Genomic DNA, 20,316 nt, shown 5'->3' with positions numbered 1-20,316 from the left:
GTAAAAGTGTATAAATAAAGTATATAAATATTTATATATAAACTTGTGTAGAAAATATATATTTTTTTTAATTCAGCTTTATTTACTGATCTTCCTGTATGTTCTTTACAGTGATTATAAAAACAAGATAATTTCAAGATCATTCATTTTATTCAGTTTATTTGTTTTTTATTTAATTAGTTTTTCAGTTGAATTATATTTAAAGTTCAAGGAAATTCACTTTCTAAAAAGACCTTTAAAAAATTTTTCAATAAATGTGTGAAATGTTTTTTCAATATTGACCAAAATACTTATTTTATTATTTTATGCCATAATTCAAATAGCACTTTGTCAAATGGAATCGCTCTGGACCGAAAGCTCAGTGATCCTTACAATCTCTCAGTCTGTAATTTTCCAATCCTCTCTCTCTTCAAGGACACTGAGATCCCTGCAGAACTTTGCCATGGAATCCAAGGTATATTAAATCTAGATGAAGACCCTATTCTACCAGATAAGTAAGGAGACAACAGATTTATCTCTTGTTTTTTGATGCTTTTCCGTGTTTTGCCATTACCTGGGCAGTGTCTGTTGAGGCACTTGAGACTAAAGCCTTACAAATCCTGTGACACACCATTTTTGTTTTCCTCAGACCAGTGGAGTCGCCGATCCCAACACTGAGAGACATCAGCAGCAACTGTGCTATTGGGTAAGAGTTTGTTTTACACATCAACCGATTATCAGCCAATCTCAGAGTGGTCAAATATCATCTGATTCATAGGAGTGATCAGTATATAGACCTTTCTTTCTTTTATTAAGTTGCTATTTTCATTTGGTTTATTAGTTTGTGTATCAGTCTGAGGCATTTCAGCCCTATTAGCTACTCAAGGACTTTTCAGGCATTGAAACATCGGCCTTGTCCTGCTCATATTTGCTGGTTCCTCTAGAGGTCAGACACGGCATGAAACCCTGAGATGTTCAACAAAACTTTAGATGAAGTCTGGATTGAGGCATTCATCTGAATGGCTCTGGAATGAGATCTATCCAGGCGTTGCACTTAAATGTTTGTACTTAAATACTGATGGTTTCTGGTTGGCAGAATCAAATTCAAGGATCCGCAGTATGATGATGGTTTTGTGTTCAAGGCTGTTGTCCTACCAGGGGCGAAGTAAGTGTTGCACTATTCAATATTAAGACCTATTGAATATTTACGTAAAAGCGAGTTTGAATGGGCTTTTCAATGATGCAGTGATGTTTTAATATTGTATATTTATGTATTACAATTTCTCTCTTCAGGATCCCTAACAAGGTTCTAAAACCGGGTGATTGGGAGCGGAGTAACCGCGGCCCATGGAGACCTCAACTGGGATTTAACCCAAACCGCCAACAAGCCCATTTGGACCAATCGGCTTTCAGAAAGCTCAAGTAAGTAATGAAAATCCCACCGAATCCATCCGTTTATTTGGTTGGGTTCTTGCATTTAATGCTTTTAAGTGGTATTGTGTAAAAAGAAATCAAATTGGTGTAATAGTTGGTATAAAATGGGCTAATTAAACACATGGCGAATTCAGGCTTCAGTGACGAGAGATGAATTATGCATGCTGTTTAGAGGTGGTGTATGTCTCTCAGTTGCCAAGTCTCTCTCTCTCTCCCTTTCTCTCTCTCTCCAGTCACTATGTGGACAGAAATCAAGGGACGGGTCTGTTTGGCTCTGGCCCGCCTTTTGAGGCTCAGCATAGGGGCGGTCAGTACAGCAATGCCCCGCCCCCCAGAAACTATCACCAAGGAAACTACCGTCCACCCCAAAGAGACCATTACCCTCAAAACCAATGTGAGTTTTACACTTTCCTAAGCCTCTTTCAGACAGAGATTCTGGAAAATACACGGGTAATGTGTCCCGTGACTTGTCCCAGGATCGTTTGATTTTGGTTAATTCACACTGCCAGTGATTTTCCGGAATCTGTGTGCGTGTGTGTTCACACACATCCCGTAAAGAACCTGTAAAGACATGTGACATTAGGATATGACGTGTAATGTCACGTGTACCGTTTCACTAAGCTGGTGAACTATCTCAGCTTCAGCGTGGATAGTGAGGAGCTCCCTGATCTCTGAACACACAAGCCACTCTGGCAATTTTCCGGGATCAACACGCTGTGTGAAAGGGGCTCTAGAGTAAGACTGTGTCTGGCTGGATTTGTGTGGGGGAAGTCATCTTTTAAGATAATTGAAAAAATAATTCTAAAAAAAATGATTGTTGTAATTACAAATTGAAAGTAATTGCTGGTTATTCGAGGTACTGCTAATCCCAATAATCCTTTGGATCTTAATAGCAGCATGACCATACATTTTTTGTTTTTAAGATCCAACCAATAAAATAATTTATTACTCAAATATCCAGCAAAAGTAACTTACTATGATGTGCAGTTCCTCATACCATGGCTTTTGTCATACAATCCACCATTATTCCAGTGTCCCAGAGACGGGTGTTGTGTCCAAGCAGCGTTTAATACAGTAGTTTGGTGACACTGAGGGACAGGAGTCGCTCTTAACGTGTACAGTGACCTTCTGTCCTCCTCAGCGTCTCTGTCGCCCCCGTGAGTGGCTCCCATCTCCTGTGCTGCTCTCATCCGCTGTCACTTTGATGTACCAATTTGCAAGTTGATGAATAATCGCATCTGTGGGCGAATGGAAGCCGCCCTGCTGCCACTTGATGCAAATAGAGGTTTGGGGGGTTTAGCTGATCACTGCTGCTCTTCACTGGCCTGTGCGCTGCGGCCCTCATGCAAAACCCTCCAGTTAAACGTACAGCACGCTAACCGTCCTGTATGTCATTCATGTTTCTTTGAACAAGGCAATCAGAGTAAATATTCAGGATTTTTTTACTTGCGATTCTTCAGCTAATCTGAGATTTAATGTCTTTTTTTTTTTCTTAGCTTCTTTGTTAGTGAATTTTAATAGTGACTTAATGTCAGTTTTTGGATAAACTATTCTTTTATTGCTCCAAATTTTTCATTGTCTACTGTGGAACACAGAGATGTTTAATATGATGTTCACGCTGCTCTTTTCCATATGATGAGCATGGTTGGTGCATTTTTATTTTATTTTTTATTTTTTTATGCCAAGCTATAAGTTTTTTTTTTTTGTTTTTGTTTTTTTTTGTTCAGCAAGGATGAATTAAATTGATTAAATGTGACAGTAAATACATTTGTTACAAAAGATTTCTATTTCAGATAAATGCTTTTCATTTAAATTTTCTATTCAACAAAAAAATGTTTCAAGGTTTACACAAAAAAAAATATGAAGCAGCACAACTGTTTTCAACATTGATGATAATCAGAAATGTTTCTTGAGCAGCAAATCAGCATATTAGAATGATTTCTGAAGGATCATGTGACACTGAAGACTGGAGTAATGCACTGAAGATGCTGAAAATTCAGCTTTACATCACCAAAATAAATTGGGTTTTAAAATAGTCAAATAAGTTATAAAAAATAAATATAAAAATATTAGAATATATACGAGTAATGGCTGAATAATGGTATATGAGTAATGGCTTAAAATATATTCAAATCGAATATAAAATAAATATAAAAACATAAATATTTAAAAAAATGTTTTTAATTTGTAATATTATACATTATATTATTACTGTTTTTACTTTATTATTGTTTTTTTTGTTCATGAGGGGGGTTTTGTTTCGTTTGTTTAATCTTTTTATTTTAAAATTATTGTTTGATTTCAGCTTTTTCTTGCCATTAAAATAGCCTTTAGTGCTGACATTGCATTATGCAACCTACTTCTACTATATCAGTGAAGTTGATTTTTTTTTTTTCCGTGATGATCAGTTTTTCTGTGATCACTGACTTCAGAATGTTGTATGCGAGTCATTTTATACTTTTTATGGTGCTTTTTTTTTTGTCCTTGGAGCTCAACAGCCCCATTCCCTTTCATTGAAAGGAGCAGCATGAGCATTTTCCCAAACGTCTCCTTTTGTGTTCCACCCAAAAAATGAGATTTTGCTTTTCTGCAATTCCACTCATCCTTCAACCGTTTCATCAGTCACGTAGTTGCGTTGATAACCTCGTGATGTTTCCTCAGACCACTCTGCTTGTGCTGCTTTTCTCTAGAGGAGTGTGTCTGTGTTGCCAGATACCAAATCCTCTGTAACTTTTCCCAGCTCGCTGTCTGTCTCCCTCTCCCTCCTGCAGTGTCGGCTCAATGCAGAGTTCCCAAGATGCGCTGAAGGCTTTTGTTAACCCTAATCAAAACAGCTGGTGCTAAAGGACCAACTAGTGTATTACAGTCCTGCGGTCTTCATTCTATGGATATTGATAAGCTGTATTGTAGAGGTTCATTACAGGCTCATTACAGAGATCAGGGTCCATCTGTGTGTACGTCTGCGCTCTGGGACGATGTAATCCCTGCGTTAAGTTAATGAGAACACCATTTACTGTTGTGTTTTTAATGTGTGATCCTATTTGGGCTTTGTGTCAACTGGCTTTAACTTCCCAACATTCAGTGTGTGGACTGTGGTCGGTGACGGTGTTTATTGAGAGCAGGATGAATGGGCTGTAATTTTGTCTTTCGTTTGACTGGTTGTGAGATGAGCCGGCATGAATTAGTGTTTGATAATGGAGGTGTAAGTGGGTGGTCTCAGACCACTCTGCTGGAGCCACTCTGGTGGCTCTTTCTCTCTCTGGTCATTAGATCTCATACTGGATTTTTGGAGGTGTTTATTAGCTGCCGAATTAAACGTCTAGGACACCTGACAGCATCTGTTGCATGCTGTTGATCACCACAGAAAACTCTTCTTGTTTTTACAGTAATGCATATACAATAAAAGTTGATTGATGAAGACATTGTAGCTGAAATGCACTTATTTTAGCTGAAAGACTATTTGATTTTCCATTGCTGAAGGTTTTTCTAAAGGTACTAAATGAGATATAGTACTAGTGGATATTTAACACTACAGATATGCTGCCTGCATAGTGCATACAGTCTGTGCAAGCACTGGAAAAGCATTATTAAAGGTATAGTTCACTTAAAAATGAAACTTTACCCAAAATTGACTCACCCTCAGGTCATCCAAGATGTAGATGAGTTTGTTTTTTCATAGAAACAGGTTTGGAGAAATTTAGCATTGCATCACTTGCTCACCAATGGATGCTCTGCAGTGAATGGGTGCCGTCAGAATGAGAGTCCAAACAGCTGATAAAAACATCATCATAATCCACACCACTCCAGTCTATCAATTAACATCTTGTGTAGTGAAAAGTACACTAGTACAATGACTTTTTTTAATGTCAAACCATTGCTTCTGGAGTCCTCTATCCATAATAGTGCCTTCCCCAATGAAAAAGTCCATCCCCTGTTGTCCTCCCACATCAAAATCCACCAATATATTTGTTTAGAACTGTTTTGGACAGTTTCTGCTTATAAACGCTGCTTGATCTGTGCATATTTCTCTCCTGATTCAGAAGACTTTTCCACTGGAAACATCAGTTTCAAGTTAAAAATGTCTTGATGGGTTTGTTTCTTACAAACACTCAGCTTTTCACTTCACAAGATGTTAACTGATGGACTGGAGTGGTGTGGATTATTGTGATGTTTTTATCAGCTGTTTGGACTCTCATTCTGACGGCACCCATTCACTGCAGAGGATCCATTGGTGAGCAAGTGATGTAAATGCCACATTTCTCCAAATCTGTTCCCATGAAGAAACAAACTCATTTACATCTTGGATGACCTGCGGATGAACTTTTCCTTTAATGAACTTATGATCTTTAATGAACTACAAAAACAAGTCACGTTTGCAGTCATGTTTAAAATTTGAGTGCAGTGTGCTTTCATAGACTTCAGTGAGTTTATTTGTCTGATTTCTTCATGAACAGAGATTTGTCAACTGAATGCAACTTCTTTCTGTACACAGCAGCTTTTTACTTCAATCTAATTAAGCTTGATTGCACACCACTATCTCCATGTCAAAGATTATCACGTTTAAATTTTCTGTTCACTTTTGTCCAATATTTTTGTCCTGTTTTCTTGCTCCAAGCATGATTTGTATAACTTTTAATTTGCTAGAAAAAGCCCTCTGTGCACTTTCCCCATAGGCTTCCTTTGTAAGTGCATTACTGTAAATACTGTTTTTTTTTTTAATCATTTTTGTTATTATCCGTATCTTTGTTAAAGCTCTTTGCATTGATCCCTAGGTCATTGTATTTAAAGCCATAAAATCCTGTCGGCTTTCAAATGGGGAATCATTTTTGTTTCTTTCCGTCATTACTCCACCTTCAAGCCTACATTTGTAAATGACCGCTTTCTCTTTTGGGGTGAAGTTCTTGTCTTTGTCCCTCTCTCTCTCACACACACACACTCACTCACTCACTCAGCTCTGCTCCTGCCCCTATAAAACAAACAGCTCGGAGCCCCCGCAGCTGGTGATCACCTTGGCAACGGCGGATCAGGAAAGAAGCCGCTTGCTACTTTTTTTTTTTTTTTTTTTTAAGTCTGTCTTTGTGAAGGACCTGCAGCGCTGGAACTAGAGCACTTGAGATCGCCACAGCGCCGGCTGATGAATGCTTATTTCATTTAGCACGGGAAGAAATGCAAATGTGCCACTTTTAACATCCCCCCGCCCCCCCCAACACTAAATCCTGTTCATATTACTGAACACAATTCACTTCATCTCTCAAACTGTGTTCCCTGAAATTGGAAGCTGATACAAATTAGAATTCTATCTCATTTATTTATCATTAAGACCTTTTACCCCGCTGTAGCCTGGTGTGTGGCGGTAGTTGTTGATTTGCTGCTTAATGTCAAAGAATGATTACAAATTTCATTTTATAGAAAACATCCCTTTCAGAAGTGCTTCATGTAGCGTTTGAAATATTATCTTGTTTAGCCAGTTGTGGCAGCTCTTCAGAAAATGATTGTAGTTTAAATTCAAGGTTCTGCATTAAAGCAAACAAATGAATTGGACTAAAACTAGATTTTTATTTATTTATTTTTTAATTATATTCTGAGTGGTGCTTGCCTATCCAAAACTTGTTAAAATGCTAGGGTTTTATGGGTGGTTGACTGCGTCTTCCTAAGGTGTTTTCAGTGTCTCTAGGTGGTTGCCAATGTGTTTTCAATGGTCTTTATTACTTTTAGTGTTCTAGTGGTTGCTAGGGCGTTTGTAAGATGAAATTAATTTTTTATTTTTTTTAAGTCCGGTCACCTTAAGCACTTTATACAATACAGATTGTGTCAAACAGCTTTACAGTGTCAAACAGGAAAATAGTTTAACAAGTTGTTTTAGTGCTGCTATGCAGTTGCTAAGGCACTCTAGTGGTTGCTAGGATGTTCTAGGTGGTTGCCATGGTGTTTCTAAGATATTTTTTTTTGTTCTTTGTCTCTTTTTGCTGCTAGTGGTTGCTAGGGTGTTTCTAAGATTTGTTTTAGTTGCTAGGATCTTCTAGGAACTCTGCAGGACACCGGCCCTCCAGGACTGAGTTTGGTGACCCCTGTTCTAGGTGGTTGCTCCGTGGTTTCTTAATGTCTCAAGTGAGTCCATCTTCAATGTAAATATCTGGGAAGAACATTTTTTTTGTTGGAGCTATAATTTTCAATGTGTTTTTTTTTTTTTTGTTTGTTTGTTTTTTTTTGTTTGTTTTTTTTTTGTACCTGAACACAATTTTGCATTGCTTAAACATCTGGGAGGAATCCGAAGTTTGACTTTTCAAAAAGGTGAAATCGCACCTCTCCTCTCCCAAAATTTGAGGAATCATTCATGTTTCTATCGTAGTTGTGCATGAATTTAACCACTACGTAGTTTTCTGTTCTGGAACTGCTTTAGTAAATGCCACTAATAAAAAATCTAATTGCCTGCTTACATCTTAACAGATTCCAGACTACCTCCAGTGAACGCCAATGCCGCGTATCCCAGGTAAGATGTTTTCTCTTTATTCACAGTCACGTATGTTTAGTCCCGAAGGATACACTGCACCTGCGACAGTACATTTCCAGCTGGTCTGGATTATATGTCTCTACAAGCGTACTAGGGCTGAAACGATTATTCGACATTGTCATCAACATCGACTATAAAAAAATTTTTAAAAATTGTCAACAAATGGTGAATAGTCGTTTGATCTCATATGACTTCATATAAGAACCTGCAATAACGCGGTTTGACCAGTGTGGCGCTGTAGCGCTGGAATGTAATTCAGCATTCCCACATGCAATCCAATAGAGGACAGCACACTTATGAGACGTGCAAACGAAGCTGGACTGGAAGGTTTTACAAAACTACAAACAAAAAAAATGTCATGTGTAAAGGCCCTGATATAGTAATGGTTCATTTCTTTTCCATTCTTCGCTAAGGGGTAAAGGAAATTCAATATACTCAATCAGTGCTTTACTGTATCCCACACTGCTGAGAGTGACGTTTAGATGAATATGTACATGTGCTGTGCGCTTTCCTCTCAATAACAAAATAAACACACAACAAACAAGCCAGCGGGGGAAAACAGCAGTTTAGAAAGCATCTGATCATAGCGATGGTGATGTTTGCACCAGCTCACGTCACGTTTATTTATAACACTTTATCCAATAGGCTGCTTTAAAGCAAGCAGTTTTACAGTATTAAACATCAAGAAACAGCATCACTGCTAAGGTGAGCATCAGCAGCATCACTGCTTTAGTTAGAATTACAACGTGATTTTCTGCTATAAAGCAGCTGTATAAATATAGAATATGTATAACTCAATATTTTAAAGGGGTCATATGATGCTATTTTAAAGATCATTATTGGGTGGCATTATGCTAATATTTCCACATAGTGATGTAGATATGTGGGGGCGTGTTAGAACGAGCCGTTTTAGGTAGGCGTGGTTGACTCTTAACTTTTATAAAGAATATCTCTTTGGATTTGAGACTTTAGTCTTTGCAACTTTACAGATCTTCTTTATGCACCAAGAGCTTGTAACACTCCAAAGAGAAAGGAAAACTTGAAATCGCATCATATGACCCCTTTAACGAATTGCTAAGGCTGAATAATGAGGTTTCCACGGGTCCTTGAAGTCTTAAATTTAGTTGCATCAAATTTAAGGCCATAAAAAGTCTTAAATGCCTTAAATGGTACCAAAAAAAAAGTCTTAATTATCTCAAGACGTCTTAAATTTGGGGACGAGAAGACAAGAATCACGATATGGCTGAATTAAACTAAGAAAGGCTATGATTTCATTGAATAAATATGAGCGCTGCAAGTCAAAACACGGCAGGGGTGTTTATATGAATGTATTTCTGAAGGGAACCGACTGTCTTCAGAGAAGTATTGATGCTATTTTTATGTCGTGTTACCTATGTATAATGCCTGATAAAGTGTACTTTGAGTACTGCCATTACTGGGAAAACTGCTATATTTCTGCCGTTCCAAAGCGCCGCCTACTGGCAGAGAATGATTTTGCGTTTTCAATAAGCCCATCTGCTGTTTTTGTTCAGACCAGTGTGAAAATTGACCCATGTTTTTATGCAGCAAACACGCAGTTGTAAATGTGAACCAGTGGATTGATAAAAAGCTAATATGCCTAGTAAAAATCAGAACAAGACAGTAAGATATATTTGTTTTAAATTAATATAATAATTTATACTTTTGACTCATCCCTTATTACAAATTGGTTTACAGGCTGAAATGTGAAGATTATTTTATGTAATTTTGTTTTTGTGAAAACCTGTATCTGAACTCTAAGCGGTTTTTTTTTTTTTTTTTTTTTTTCATTTTACAGTTTAATATGTTGCCATAGACATTGCCCTACCCCATTCATACGGTATTCATTTTATTTGTGCAGCTCTTAAAAAGACTTAAATTTGATTTTAAAAATCCTGCAGATACCCTGGAATAGGGCTGCACGATATATCATTTCAGCATTGATATCGCGATGTGCGCATGCGCGATAGTCACATCGCAGGATGTGCGTTGTTTAGTATAGGTTACTGATTGTTATATTTATACTGATTGTTTTCTTTGCTCACACACAGACACGGTGTCTACACCAGATGTGACCGCTGTACATAGATACCCATTTTAAATACATTTAGTAGCAGAGCTACTGCACGTGATTTTCAGTTCTGGAAATCCATTTATCCTGTTGAAACTTCCGCGTCGTCGTGGAGAGCGCAGGTCACGGTTGCTTAGCAATGGCAGACGCCACGAAAGCGCAAGCTCCCGAGCGCTTTTAAAAAGGAGAAAGCGGCACGACTGGCGTTTTTCCACGTGTTTTTAGGCGTGACATGTGAACGGCCCCAAAGTCTGTCTACACTGGACGCGCGACAAAGCGACTGTTGCCAATCATTTGAACTTTGTGTCAGTACGTCATAGTGAATGCAGCATCAGTTTACTGTCGGGTATTTGTCGTGCCACGCTGCATCCAGTGTAGACAGACAGCATCACTGATTATTATGGGTTCATTGTAATTTGTCGCGTCGCACTGCGCCGCTCGCGGCCGGTGAAGACACGGTGAGAGCCCCGCAGATGCACGTGAACACTAATTTCTGTTCACTTCTGCGTCTATTTGTGCCTGAAATACTGTGCTCTGCAAGTATCCTTGTAAACACAGTTGCTTATGGCTTAGGTGAAGGGAAACAATTGAGAAAGAAAACGGATGTGTAACAGTATATTTGTTTACAGCAGTTTAATGTTCCTGAGGCTTTCTGTATTATGAATTTTAATCAAACAACAAAACAAAGAAAAATCACTTCTGTAGCTTTAACACAGATTTATTAGATTTAATTTATACAGTGAAGACTATGCAGTGTTATTTTACATTTGATTATTCAATTTCTGTACCTGAATACTGTTAGACTTACCTGAAAAATATAAAGCACTGCTGATTTCATTTGTATCGTTGTTCTGTTATTTAACTATGCTTGTAACTTGTTTATTTCCTATTCTGATTTACTCTCCTACAAAATCACCCCAATCATTGATTTTTATTTTTTTTTTCCCAAATAAACTATTCAAGTCATGTGGTGTTTTTTTGTTGTTTTTTTTTCATATCGCAATATATATCACAGAAAAAGAAAATATCGCAATGTGAGTTTTTTCCAATATCGTGCAGCCCTACCCTGGAATAATCAGTCAAAACCTACTGATTCATCTGTCAAATAATCAGTGATTAATTGTTCTACTAATCATTAGATTAATCAATTATCAAAATAATTTTGTTGCAGCCCTGAAATGACCGAACAGACTCCAGTTACCTTTCCTCTCCCGGTGTTAGTGGTCTTCCTGTGTAGGATACGAGTTATTGATGTTCTTCCTGGGGGGGCCGGACTGAATTATTTTCTCTGTGCGCTAAACAAATGTTCTCCTAAAGAGGTTTGCAGGGCTTAATGAGGCAGCACTAATGCGGTTGCGCTTCACCGTCTCTTGTGCACAGGGGCCACTGGGGGCCGCACAGAGCCACCATTGATTCTGGCTCCAGACCACTTCAGGGACTAATCAGCTTCTTTTGGTTCAGCTTTTTAGGCCCGGCAGCCCATTGTGGCCCTGTGTCACCTTAGGTCAGTAGTTATTAGAGCAGCAGAGTTTCTTTAACCGTTCGGGACGGAGCCGAATGAAACGCACAAGGAACCTGGAGGAGGGATTATGGATTCCTCAGGAAGATTGTGAGCTGCGTCAGTAATGAGGAATGCTGATGTCCACCTCTTTTCTGTAGAGAACCGTAGATTTTGGGAGGCGTTGGTAGGTGAGCTGGTTTACGGTCGTGCCCAGGTTACAGCCGTGTTATTTGTAGCATTCAGGAGACGTTAGACTAGTTTTGATGGCGACGAGTGAAGTGGGAATCAAAGAATGAGCTGGCCTTTGCATTTCAAAGCCACTTCAGCTGAAATCTCATTATTTGTACTGCTGGATTTGAGATCTTTGTGGTTTCAAATGAAAGATTAGGGTTGCTGTGGTCTTGGTAAACCAGAAAATATCAGGGAATGGTGAAAGTGATCATCCAAGCCTCAAATAAATCATGAAGGTTAATAAATTGTGGAAATATTTTTAGCTAAATATACAAGTTTGAGGTCGGTGAGATTTTATTTTTTTACATTTTTGAAAGAAGTCTCTCCAGCTCAACAAGGCTGCATTTATTTGATCAAAAAACAGTGAAATATTATTACATTCCAAATAACTGTCTATTTGTATATATTGTAAAATGTCATTTATTCCAGTGATGTAAAGTTGAATTTTCAGCATCATTACTCCAGTCTTCAGTGTCACATGATTTTTCAGAAATCATTCTAATATACTGATTTGCTGCTCAAGAAACTTTTCTTATTATCAACAGTTGTGCTGCTTCATATTTTTGTGGAAACCATGATATATTTGTTTTCTTCTGATTCTTTGAATAGAAATTTCAAATGAAAAACATTTATTTGAAATGGGAAACCTTTTGTAACATTGTAAATGTCTTTGCTGTCAGTTTTGATCAATTTAATGCATCCTTGCTAAATAAATTTAGAAAAAATAGAATAAAAAAGATATAAAATTTAAAGATTATATTTTATATAAAGGATATATTTTGGTTTATTTATTTACTTATTTTAACATTATCCAGTCCTCACAAATGACTGGAAATTAATCATTAATTCATGGAATGTCTGGCCAAAAAAAATTTGGACATTTCTTTTTATTTTCATTCTAATACACTGATTTGCTGCTCAAGAAACTTTTCTTATTATCAACAGTTGTGCTGCTTCATATTTTTGTGGAAACCATGATATATTTGTTTTCTTCTGATTCTTTGAATAGAAATTTCAAATGAAAAACATTTATTTGAAATGGGAAACCTTTTGTAACATTGTAAATGTCTTTGCTGTCAGTTTTGATCAATTTAATGCATCCTTGCTAAATAAATTTAGAAAAAATAGAATAAAAAAGATATAAAATTTAAAGATTATATTTTATATAAAGGATATATTTTGGTTTATTTATTTACTTATTTTAACATTATCCAGTCCTCACGAATGACTGGAAATTAATCATTAATTCATGGAATGTCTGGCAAAAAAAAATTTGGACATTTCTTTTTATGTATTTTAATATGTATTTTTCTAGATGTGCTCTGGAAATATTTCAATCGATAGGAATTGTGCTTTTTATTAGGACTTTTTTTTTTTTTTTTTTTTTAGCTACTTGCTCAGTTTGTGATTTTTCTGAAGCTTCCTGAAGACTTTTTTCTCTTCTGTGTGACCATTGTGTTTGCTGACGAGTTTGCTCTGATCTCCACAGATTCCAGCATGGAGCTCACGGTTGGGATCGGGCCATCCAGTCCCAGAGCACCGCGTACCAGCAGAACCAGGAGAGAGGACGAGGAGGATGGAGACCCCCTCACAACCAGCAGGACAGCCGCGGGGGAGGACATCAGCAGGTCTGACCGCCTCCTGATAATTTCAGTGAAAACACACAGGCATAAAACCTCATGCTCATGGAAAGCTCTGCTTGTCTTTCAGGGGTTTGGACAGGGTTATGGGTTACCTCCACCGTCACAACGCTACAACTGGAACTGAACTCTCAGCCTTGTATGAAAGAAGGCTTCTTATTTTTTTTCCAAGTAAACATTGTCTTTTTTGGGCTGTTGATTTGTAAAGGTTTTTTTTTTTTTTTCTTGTTTTACTGACAAAATGTTCTTATGTACTGCTTTTTAAGAATATGCCTGTAAAACTTATGAAATACACATAAGAGACAAGACTGCTGAGTTTTGCTATTTTCTTTGTGTTTGTGTTTTATTAAGAATTCATTAGATTTCAATTGTAATCATTTATTTTAATGCAGATCTGTTTATAAACTCCCAATGCATAGCTGTGGTGAGCTGAGTCCGTTTTTGTATTGTATTTTAATCTTTAAATGAATATTCATAGCTTTTTTTCTTGGCAATTATAGATGCAGGTGGAAGTTTTTAGAGTCTGTTTAAAATGAGTCTTGAATTAATTAATGGATTAAACTATAATAATACACAGTTGACTGGAATGCATGAAAATGACCAACACGAGTAAATCTGCTATTTTAAAAAAGCTTTCCTTTTATTTTTAACCTATTAGAATATTTTTTTTTTCGTTTAAATCAAAGTAAAATCGACCAATGCAAAAAAAAAAAAAAGGTCAATATACACAAATTTAACATATGTAATAATTTGGGAAACAAACTAATTCGTTCTTATTGTTTCATAAGGAAATGCATTTCATTTGCTATATATATTTAACTTTGCTCTCAACATTTATAGCAAATAAAAGTACGAAAAGTATCGGTGTTTATGTCCTAATTTAATCTAAATCGCCTCCGATAAGCTCTTTAGCAAGCATTTTACATAATTAAATTGTGAAATTTCACTCAGAAATGCTAGAACATTTCACAATTAATTACCAAGAAACGTTACTTAACACTGAATTAAACGTGCAATTTTTTTATTTGCAACTTCGTGGAAAAAAAACTCTTTTAGCGTATATTCAGTCTAACCTTTTAGATTTCCTTGGTCTAATGTATAATTACTATAAATAATGCTATATTTCTCTCTCTCTCTTTTAAGCTAGTATTTTTAGACCTTTAATGCATAATTGCTGCTCGGTTTGCTTTTGAGGAACAAAAATGATTTAATACTGAATTCAAGTGGTTCTTTCATATTTGCAGCACTCATATTTATTTTGTTTCCTTTTAAACTTACAAAAGACTTCAAGAAAGCATTCTTTGTCCAGTGTTAGATATGTACACAAAACATTTCTTCATCTACAGCTTGTATTTTACAAAGCAACAAAACTGATGTCGGATTAATGGCATCATGCTAGACTAGTCTTCATCACACACTCCTCATCCGCAGGAGAGATTTTCATTCAATAATGATTTAAAGTTACAATCCATACAATTCACGTGAGGGTCCGCGGACCGCTGCATCAGACGAGTGCTGTTTAAAAAAAAAAAGTCTTAAATTCAATTATCGTTCCCGTCTGTGTGGTAAAAATGACCGCTGGCTGAAATATCACCACGTTCTGCCGTACAGCAGGTTGGAGCTCCCCATGCCGCTCGTGTACTCGATGAGCGCGGCGTCAGTCTGAGAGAGGCTGTTCATCAGAGGAGGACTGGGCGACATCTCCTCCAGATCCTCTGCTGAAGCTAAAGTCTCACTGCCCAGCACGCTCTGCACCTGCGTGCTGGAGCCGTTCTGACACGGTTTACCGTCCTTAACCAGCACCGGCACAGCCACGAGTCTCGGCGACTGCTGCGTGCACAGGTTTCCGCTGTCCTGCTGCGGCTGCGACGCTTTATCCTTGGCCTGGCGTTTCATTTTATACCTGTGATTCTGGAACCAGATCTTGATCTGGGTCGGGGTCAGGTGAATCATGCTAGCCAAATGTTCCCTTTCCGGCGCCGACAGATACTTCTGCTGCTTAAAGCGGCGCTCCAGCTCATACACCTGCGCCTGAGAGAAGAGCACGCGGCGTTTCCTCCGCGGCGCCGCGTGTAAAGTCACCATAGATTTACTTGCATCCATGCCCGGTAATGTTCCCATGTTCATGCCCGCCGATGGACCCATAAACCTGGAGACTTGAGAGAACAAGCAAATTAATATTTACATCGATGCCAAGTTTATGCAATTTCAAAAAAGGACTTTTCGAAGTTGTAAATAAAGATTATTGGAGTGTGTTTTACAGGAAAATAATACTTCAATCTTTCTTCAAAATTTCACATTTAATTCAGTGTGTTACTTGCCGTTTATTTGTGAAATTTACAAGCAATTTCTGAGGGAAGAGTGTTTCTGAAATGTATTTTCATTGTATTTGGTACGAAACTCAAATTGATTTCATTTAATATAAAATAATTAAAAATTATATTAAATTTATAGCCTGTAGCCGTTTATAAATGTAGTTTTTAAACAAGTACAAAACGTCCACGTATATAATAAGCCTATTATAAATGAAATCGAATAAAAATAAGAATTAAACAAAAATGATTTAAAATGCAAAGCCGAAAAGAGAAACGAATTAAATGAAATGCTATCAACGCTACAAAAAGGTGCAGGATTTACTCTGAGACCATTTTCACTTGAAAGAAAGAAAACGGCAAGCAACATTGAATGAAACTTGACATTTTGACGTAGAAAGACCGAAATAAACGATTAAGTACGTAAAACGTACATTAAACTTAATTAAATAATTTTGTTTTATTTACTAAGAATTGTTTTGTTCTATCTATCTGTCTGTCTGTCTGTCGGCCTATTTATATTAATATTTCACATGTATATTTCACGCGCAGGTTACTGTAGGCAATGGACTTGCGTTATTTGAGGACAAATTCCATAAGCCTTAATAATATGACAGCTTGACAGTGTGTAAACAAATAGTAATAGGCTAATAATTGATTTCTTTAAAACGAGAGAATCAAAGAAATAATACATGGCAAAAGCCTTAATAACATGCCATTTTTGATGGACATTTATCAGTTAAGGTACACAGGATGAAAGATTCTGTTGATCGGACTCACTTGTCGGATATCTGGGCTCCGGGTTCGAGCCGTACCAAGCCGTGGCCGTCGCGCCGTTCCTCATGCTCTCCTGGTAGGACGGCAGGTCTCCCATGGTGCCGATAGTCCCGTTGCAGTATCCTCCCATGGCGCTGTGCGAGAACTGCGAGTGCGGCATGTGGTAGGTGTTATGGCTCATGCTGTGCTGCTGCAGGTTCGCCTGAGACACCTGAGTCTGTCTGTACAGAGGAGACGCCAGGCACGCGCTGCTCTCCATGGCTGCAAACTTCTTGAAGGTCTCCTCGATCGGGCTCAAAATATCGCTCACTGAGAAAGGCGTTGAGTGTTTGGGGCTGAAGGACATGGTTCAGCCCGCGAGCGAGTTTGCTGAAGCTGCCACAAGCCCGTGGATGTGCGCGCGACGTGTCCGCCGTGCGTAACCGCGTTCTCTGAAGTCCGAGTGCGCGTCCTGGAGAAAGAGACGAGTCCTGGACGCTCTTATTTCTGCCTTATTCCCGTCAGACTGCGGGGTTACGACAAACACGGGGGGCGGAGCGACGAGCCAAACGAGCCATCGACATCCCAGTAATTGCAGAAAATACTCACGGAGCAAAAGATACGCAAAGAATGCCATCAGAACGGTTCCGCTCGCAAATTTGTATCATTTTGAGCTTCCAAGTGGCGTCAGCTTTTTTTTTTTACATCAATCTATAGCTTTTGCATTTTGATAAGTGGCGCTCACAATCTGAATTCTCCTCCAAACATCGGAGATTTCTCTTTATACGAACTTGAGAGCTCGGTTTGACATGCAATGCGCAGGAATCGGACGCTCAGGTTGTATCATTTCACTTGTGATGCTAGTTTATGCTAAAATCACAAGGATGTGACATTTATTTGGTTTGAAATTACGGCACCAACCATCGAAATGAACTATAATTCAGTGTGTTCTTATTCAACCGAGAAAAAAACTTTGAGCTAAACAAAGCCTAAACTATTTATTTTCGATAAGTATTAAATAATTTGAAACGTTATAAAGCTATTCTTAAAACACATAAATGGTTTAATAAATTATACACGCGTTTTGGTGTTTTTATTACAAGATCAGGTAACATATTGAAAATTTGTGGCTAGAAATGTGTATGCAAATTGAGGACCCTTTAACCCTGCAGAATATGAAGTCAGAGGGCATGGCCAACTACCACAAAACACAGCCGTGTGTTTCCAGCTCCACAGTCCGCAGAGAGCAACGTGCAGCTAAAAAAGCCAAAGAAAAAGTTTCTAAAAAGAGAATATTCGTACATTTCCTGCATTCATTGCCTTGGATTTCTGCAGGAGTCAAAGGCAGAGGTTCGAAACGAAAGCTCATACACAGGTAATCAATCAATATGTGCTAGTTTATTATAGTTTAAGAAATGATCTGGACGAAAACACAAAACAAAGCATGTTTCACTGGATGCTTCCCAGCAGCGGGTTAGAATTGAGTTTATTCGAATTCCTTCAAATCTGATCATCTGTTTTTGTTTGAGAAGGTCTTAACGTCGCACGTTTTGATATTCAGATTAGTTCATATGGAAGAGGATTAAACCTTAAAAACGTTTTTTTTTTTTCGTAAACGAACGAATATTCCCGATGTTTATTTGGCCGTGTAATCTACATATTAAGCACGCACGATAAAAGAATTGAGATTCAGAAAAGGTGATGTTTTATTCATTCAACCACAACGCTGGAAATGCAAAATAAAGCATGTTTAAAACGCCACCGCAAATAAGTCCTGAAACAGTTGCATTATTTCCACGTAATGTCATGAAACATTTGGAAAGGTCAGGAACGCATGGCGCGCAGCTCCTGTAAAGAGGTTAATAAATCACACGGGTTATCTACATTTTTAAACACATGCAGACCTGAAAGGACTTCATTTTTAGGTGTGTTTGATATGAGAAATAAACTGTAGAATTTTGTGCAATTTAACAGAACGGTTTTCTGAAAAAGAACGGTTTTAATTGATTGCGTGAGATACGACGAGAAGAAACAAACTCACACGAATTATTAGTACTCTATTATTTTTGTTTCTTGTGTTTTTGTTCATTTTTATATTTTAAAATATGTAAACCATGACTTGTGCCATCACAGCCGAGGTTAATTTTCTGTGCGTCATTAAATCATAAATCAGTTTTTGAATATTTGTGACTGAGAGGTCCAAATCAGAAAGCAGAAAATGACTTTTCTTTGTTTAATCCCCTTCATTTTATCCTCCAAAGGCTTGTGCACGGTGCATCTCCAGGTGTACATGTGGCACAGTGGCGCTCTTGAGGACGCATTCCAGCCTGTGATGAGGTGAAAGGTCCAACGCAAGTGACAGAGCACTTAAACAGCCTTTCTTCTGCTGCCTCCCGCAATTAATGTCATTGAAGGACTGAAATGATGCTAATAGTTAGGCAGAAAGCCTCTGGCTGTGTGGAAACACATGCATCTACTCAGTTTGCCATTGCATTTTAGTCATCGCGTTTATAAAATGTGTAAGTTAAGCAGAATTCCCTGCAGTGATCTCAAATGAGGTAAGGTCTGAATTAATGATAATAAAATCATTAGCCTTTGGAACTCTTTTAATGCCTCTACATATTTCTTTATGAGCTCCGCGAACAGATTTGTTTGTCCTAATTTGGACTTGTAGGCCTATATAGTTCGGTGCTTAGACTCGATTCTATATCTTATTAAATTGTAAAAAGACAAAATATGGTACGTTATTTCTAAACGACTATTCGTCAACAATTACGTAAACGTTTGTTATAAAAACAAAACACAATTAAAGATGGAGAGCATGGCAAATGCTTTCAAATAAAAATCTTTAAAAAAAAATGCCACCAGAGGATTTCTATTTTATCACTTCCTTGCAGTTTGGGTAAGAAGCAATTTAAAAGTTTTCGATTAAAGCCTGTTCATATTATTTTTTAAAGAGGTTGCATTTTATGTCCCTTGTCGTTAACAAACGAGGTTGTTTGTTCACATTAAATGTGGGCTGTTTGCTGCGTATCTTTACAAAAACTTCAAGCCTAAGGAAATTTAAAGACCGTAAAACTCTACAGACCACTTACGATGTTTAGAAAGTTAAATACAGGATTTCCCGACCAGATGAGCTGCTGTAATTTTATACAGTTCCTTATCGATCATGTTTTTTTTTCTACAGAACTCCAAATGTGGCCATTCTTTGCTCGTACATGTGCACAGTGTATGTTTATTATTACATTATACATCTTAAATCTATAAAACATGCAATAGACTATAGAATTATATACCATAGGCTATATGTACAAATTATATAAAGCTTTACAAATAAAGTTTGTTTAATATAGTCAACAAACAAATCATCTCCCCTGTAACGTTGTTTTAGAATATCTCGATGTCGCCAATGTCATCTTTAAAAATGAGGCTGATTATTTGTTTATTAAAAATGCACAATATCCACTGTGACTTCTCAAGTAAAACACGAACGCCCATGTTAAATAAACACATTTTCTGTATATTTAAAGACTACATTTGTATTTGTATTTTATTCAGGGTAGTGAAATAGAATGTTTATGGCTAAATCATATTTGTGCTTAAATCAAATAATACATAATATGATGTTTTTGATTAATTATATAGCTTTCAGTCACGAAAAGTTGCGATTGTTGCCCCTCTTAATTTAAGCTTCCGTCACGTGAATTATAAATGAAGATTTCATGAAACTTTGCTGTGCAAGAAGAAAGTAGCAGGTGCACCGCACATCGAAACACTAACCCGTAAACACACCATATCGACATTTTTCAGTATTTTATATTCAGGAAAATTGTACTGAATTATATGTATTATTGCATGGATAA

At 37.4% G+C, this 20,316-nt stretch overlaps 2 protein-coding genes across 2 annotated transcripts in view; one reads left to right on the top strand and one right to left on the bottom strand.

The window, feature by feature from the left end:
• LOC107669450 (5'-3' exoribonuclease 2-like) overlaps window positions 1-13,577 on the top strand; it is a 31,274-nt gene extending 17,697 nt beyond the window's left edge. The window contains exons 24-31 of the mRNA XM_016461674.1: window positions 415-494; window positions 629-685; window positions 1,076-1,144; window positions 1,273-1,401; window positions 1,647-1,807; window positions 7,861-7,903; window positions 13,235-13,373; window positions 13,456-13,577. Coding sequence (XP_016317160.1) covers window positions 415-494; window positions 629-685; window positions 1,076-1,144; window positions 1,273-1,401; window positions 1,647-1,807; window positions 7,861-7,903; window positions 13,235-13,373; window positions 13,456-13,512 — 735 coding nt within the window. The 3' untranslated portion in view covers window positions 13,513-13,577. The remainder of the gene's footprint in view (window positions 1-414; window positions 495-628; window positions 686-1,075; window positions 1,145-1,272; window positions 1,402-1,646; window positions 1,808-7,860; window positions 7,904-13,234; window positions 13,374-13,455) is intronic.
• Window positions 13,578-14,896: 1,319 nt separating this feature from the next.
• On the bottom strand, window positions 14,897-16,968 carry LOC107669430 (homeobox protein Nkx-2.4-like). Its single transcript, XM_016461642.1, has 2 exons — window positions 16,478-16,968; window positions 14,897-15,541 (listed from the first exon to the last, which is right to left on the bottom strand). The coding sequence occupies exons 1-2, from the start codon at window positions 16,818-16,820 to the stop codon at window positions 14,976-14,978; spliced, it is 909 nt and encodes a 302-aa protein (XP_016317128.1). The 5' UTR covers window positions 16,821-16,968; the 3' UTR covers window positions 14,897-14,975.
• Between the last annotated feature and the right edge of the window lie 3,348 nt (window positions 16,969-20,316).

Source organism: Sinocyclocheilus anshuiensis, unplaced genomic scaffold (assembly GCF_001515605.1).
Source record: "Sinocyclocheilus anshuiensis isolate Anshui unplaced genomic scaffold, SAMN03320099.WGS_v1.1 scaffold96, whole genome shotgun sequence".
NCBI classification, from domain to species: Eukaryota; Metazoa; Chordata; class Actinopteri; order Cypriniformes; family Cyprinidae; genus Sinocyclocheilus; species Sinocyclocheilus anshuiensis.
Note: the sequence above shows the minus strand (reverse complement) of the source record. Positions and strands in the feature narration are given on the sequence as shown.

Excerpts from the sequence above, each read along its gene's own strand:
- LOC107669430 (XM_016461642.1), bottom strand. The coding sequence starts at position 16,820 with ATGTCCTTCAGCCCCAAACACTCAACGCCTTTCTCAGTGAGCGATATT. Across the intron at positions 15,542-16,477 it reads GGAGCCCAGATATCCGACAA|TCTCCAGGTTTATGGGTCCA; the intron begins GTGAGTCCGATC and ends TGTTCTCTCAAG.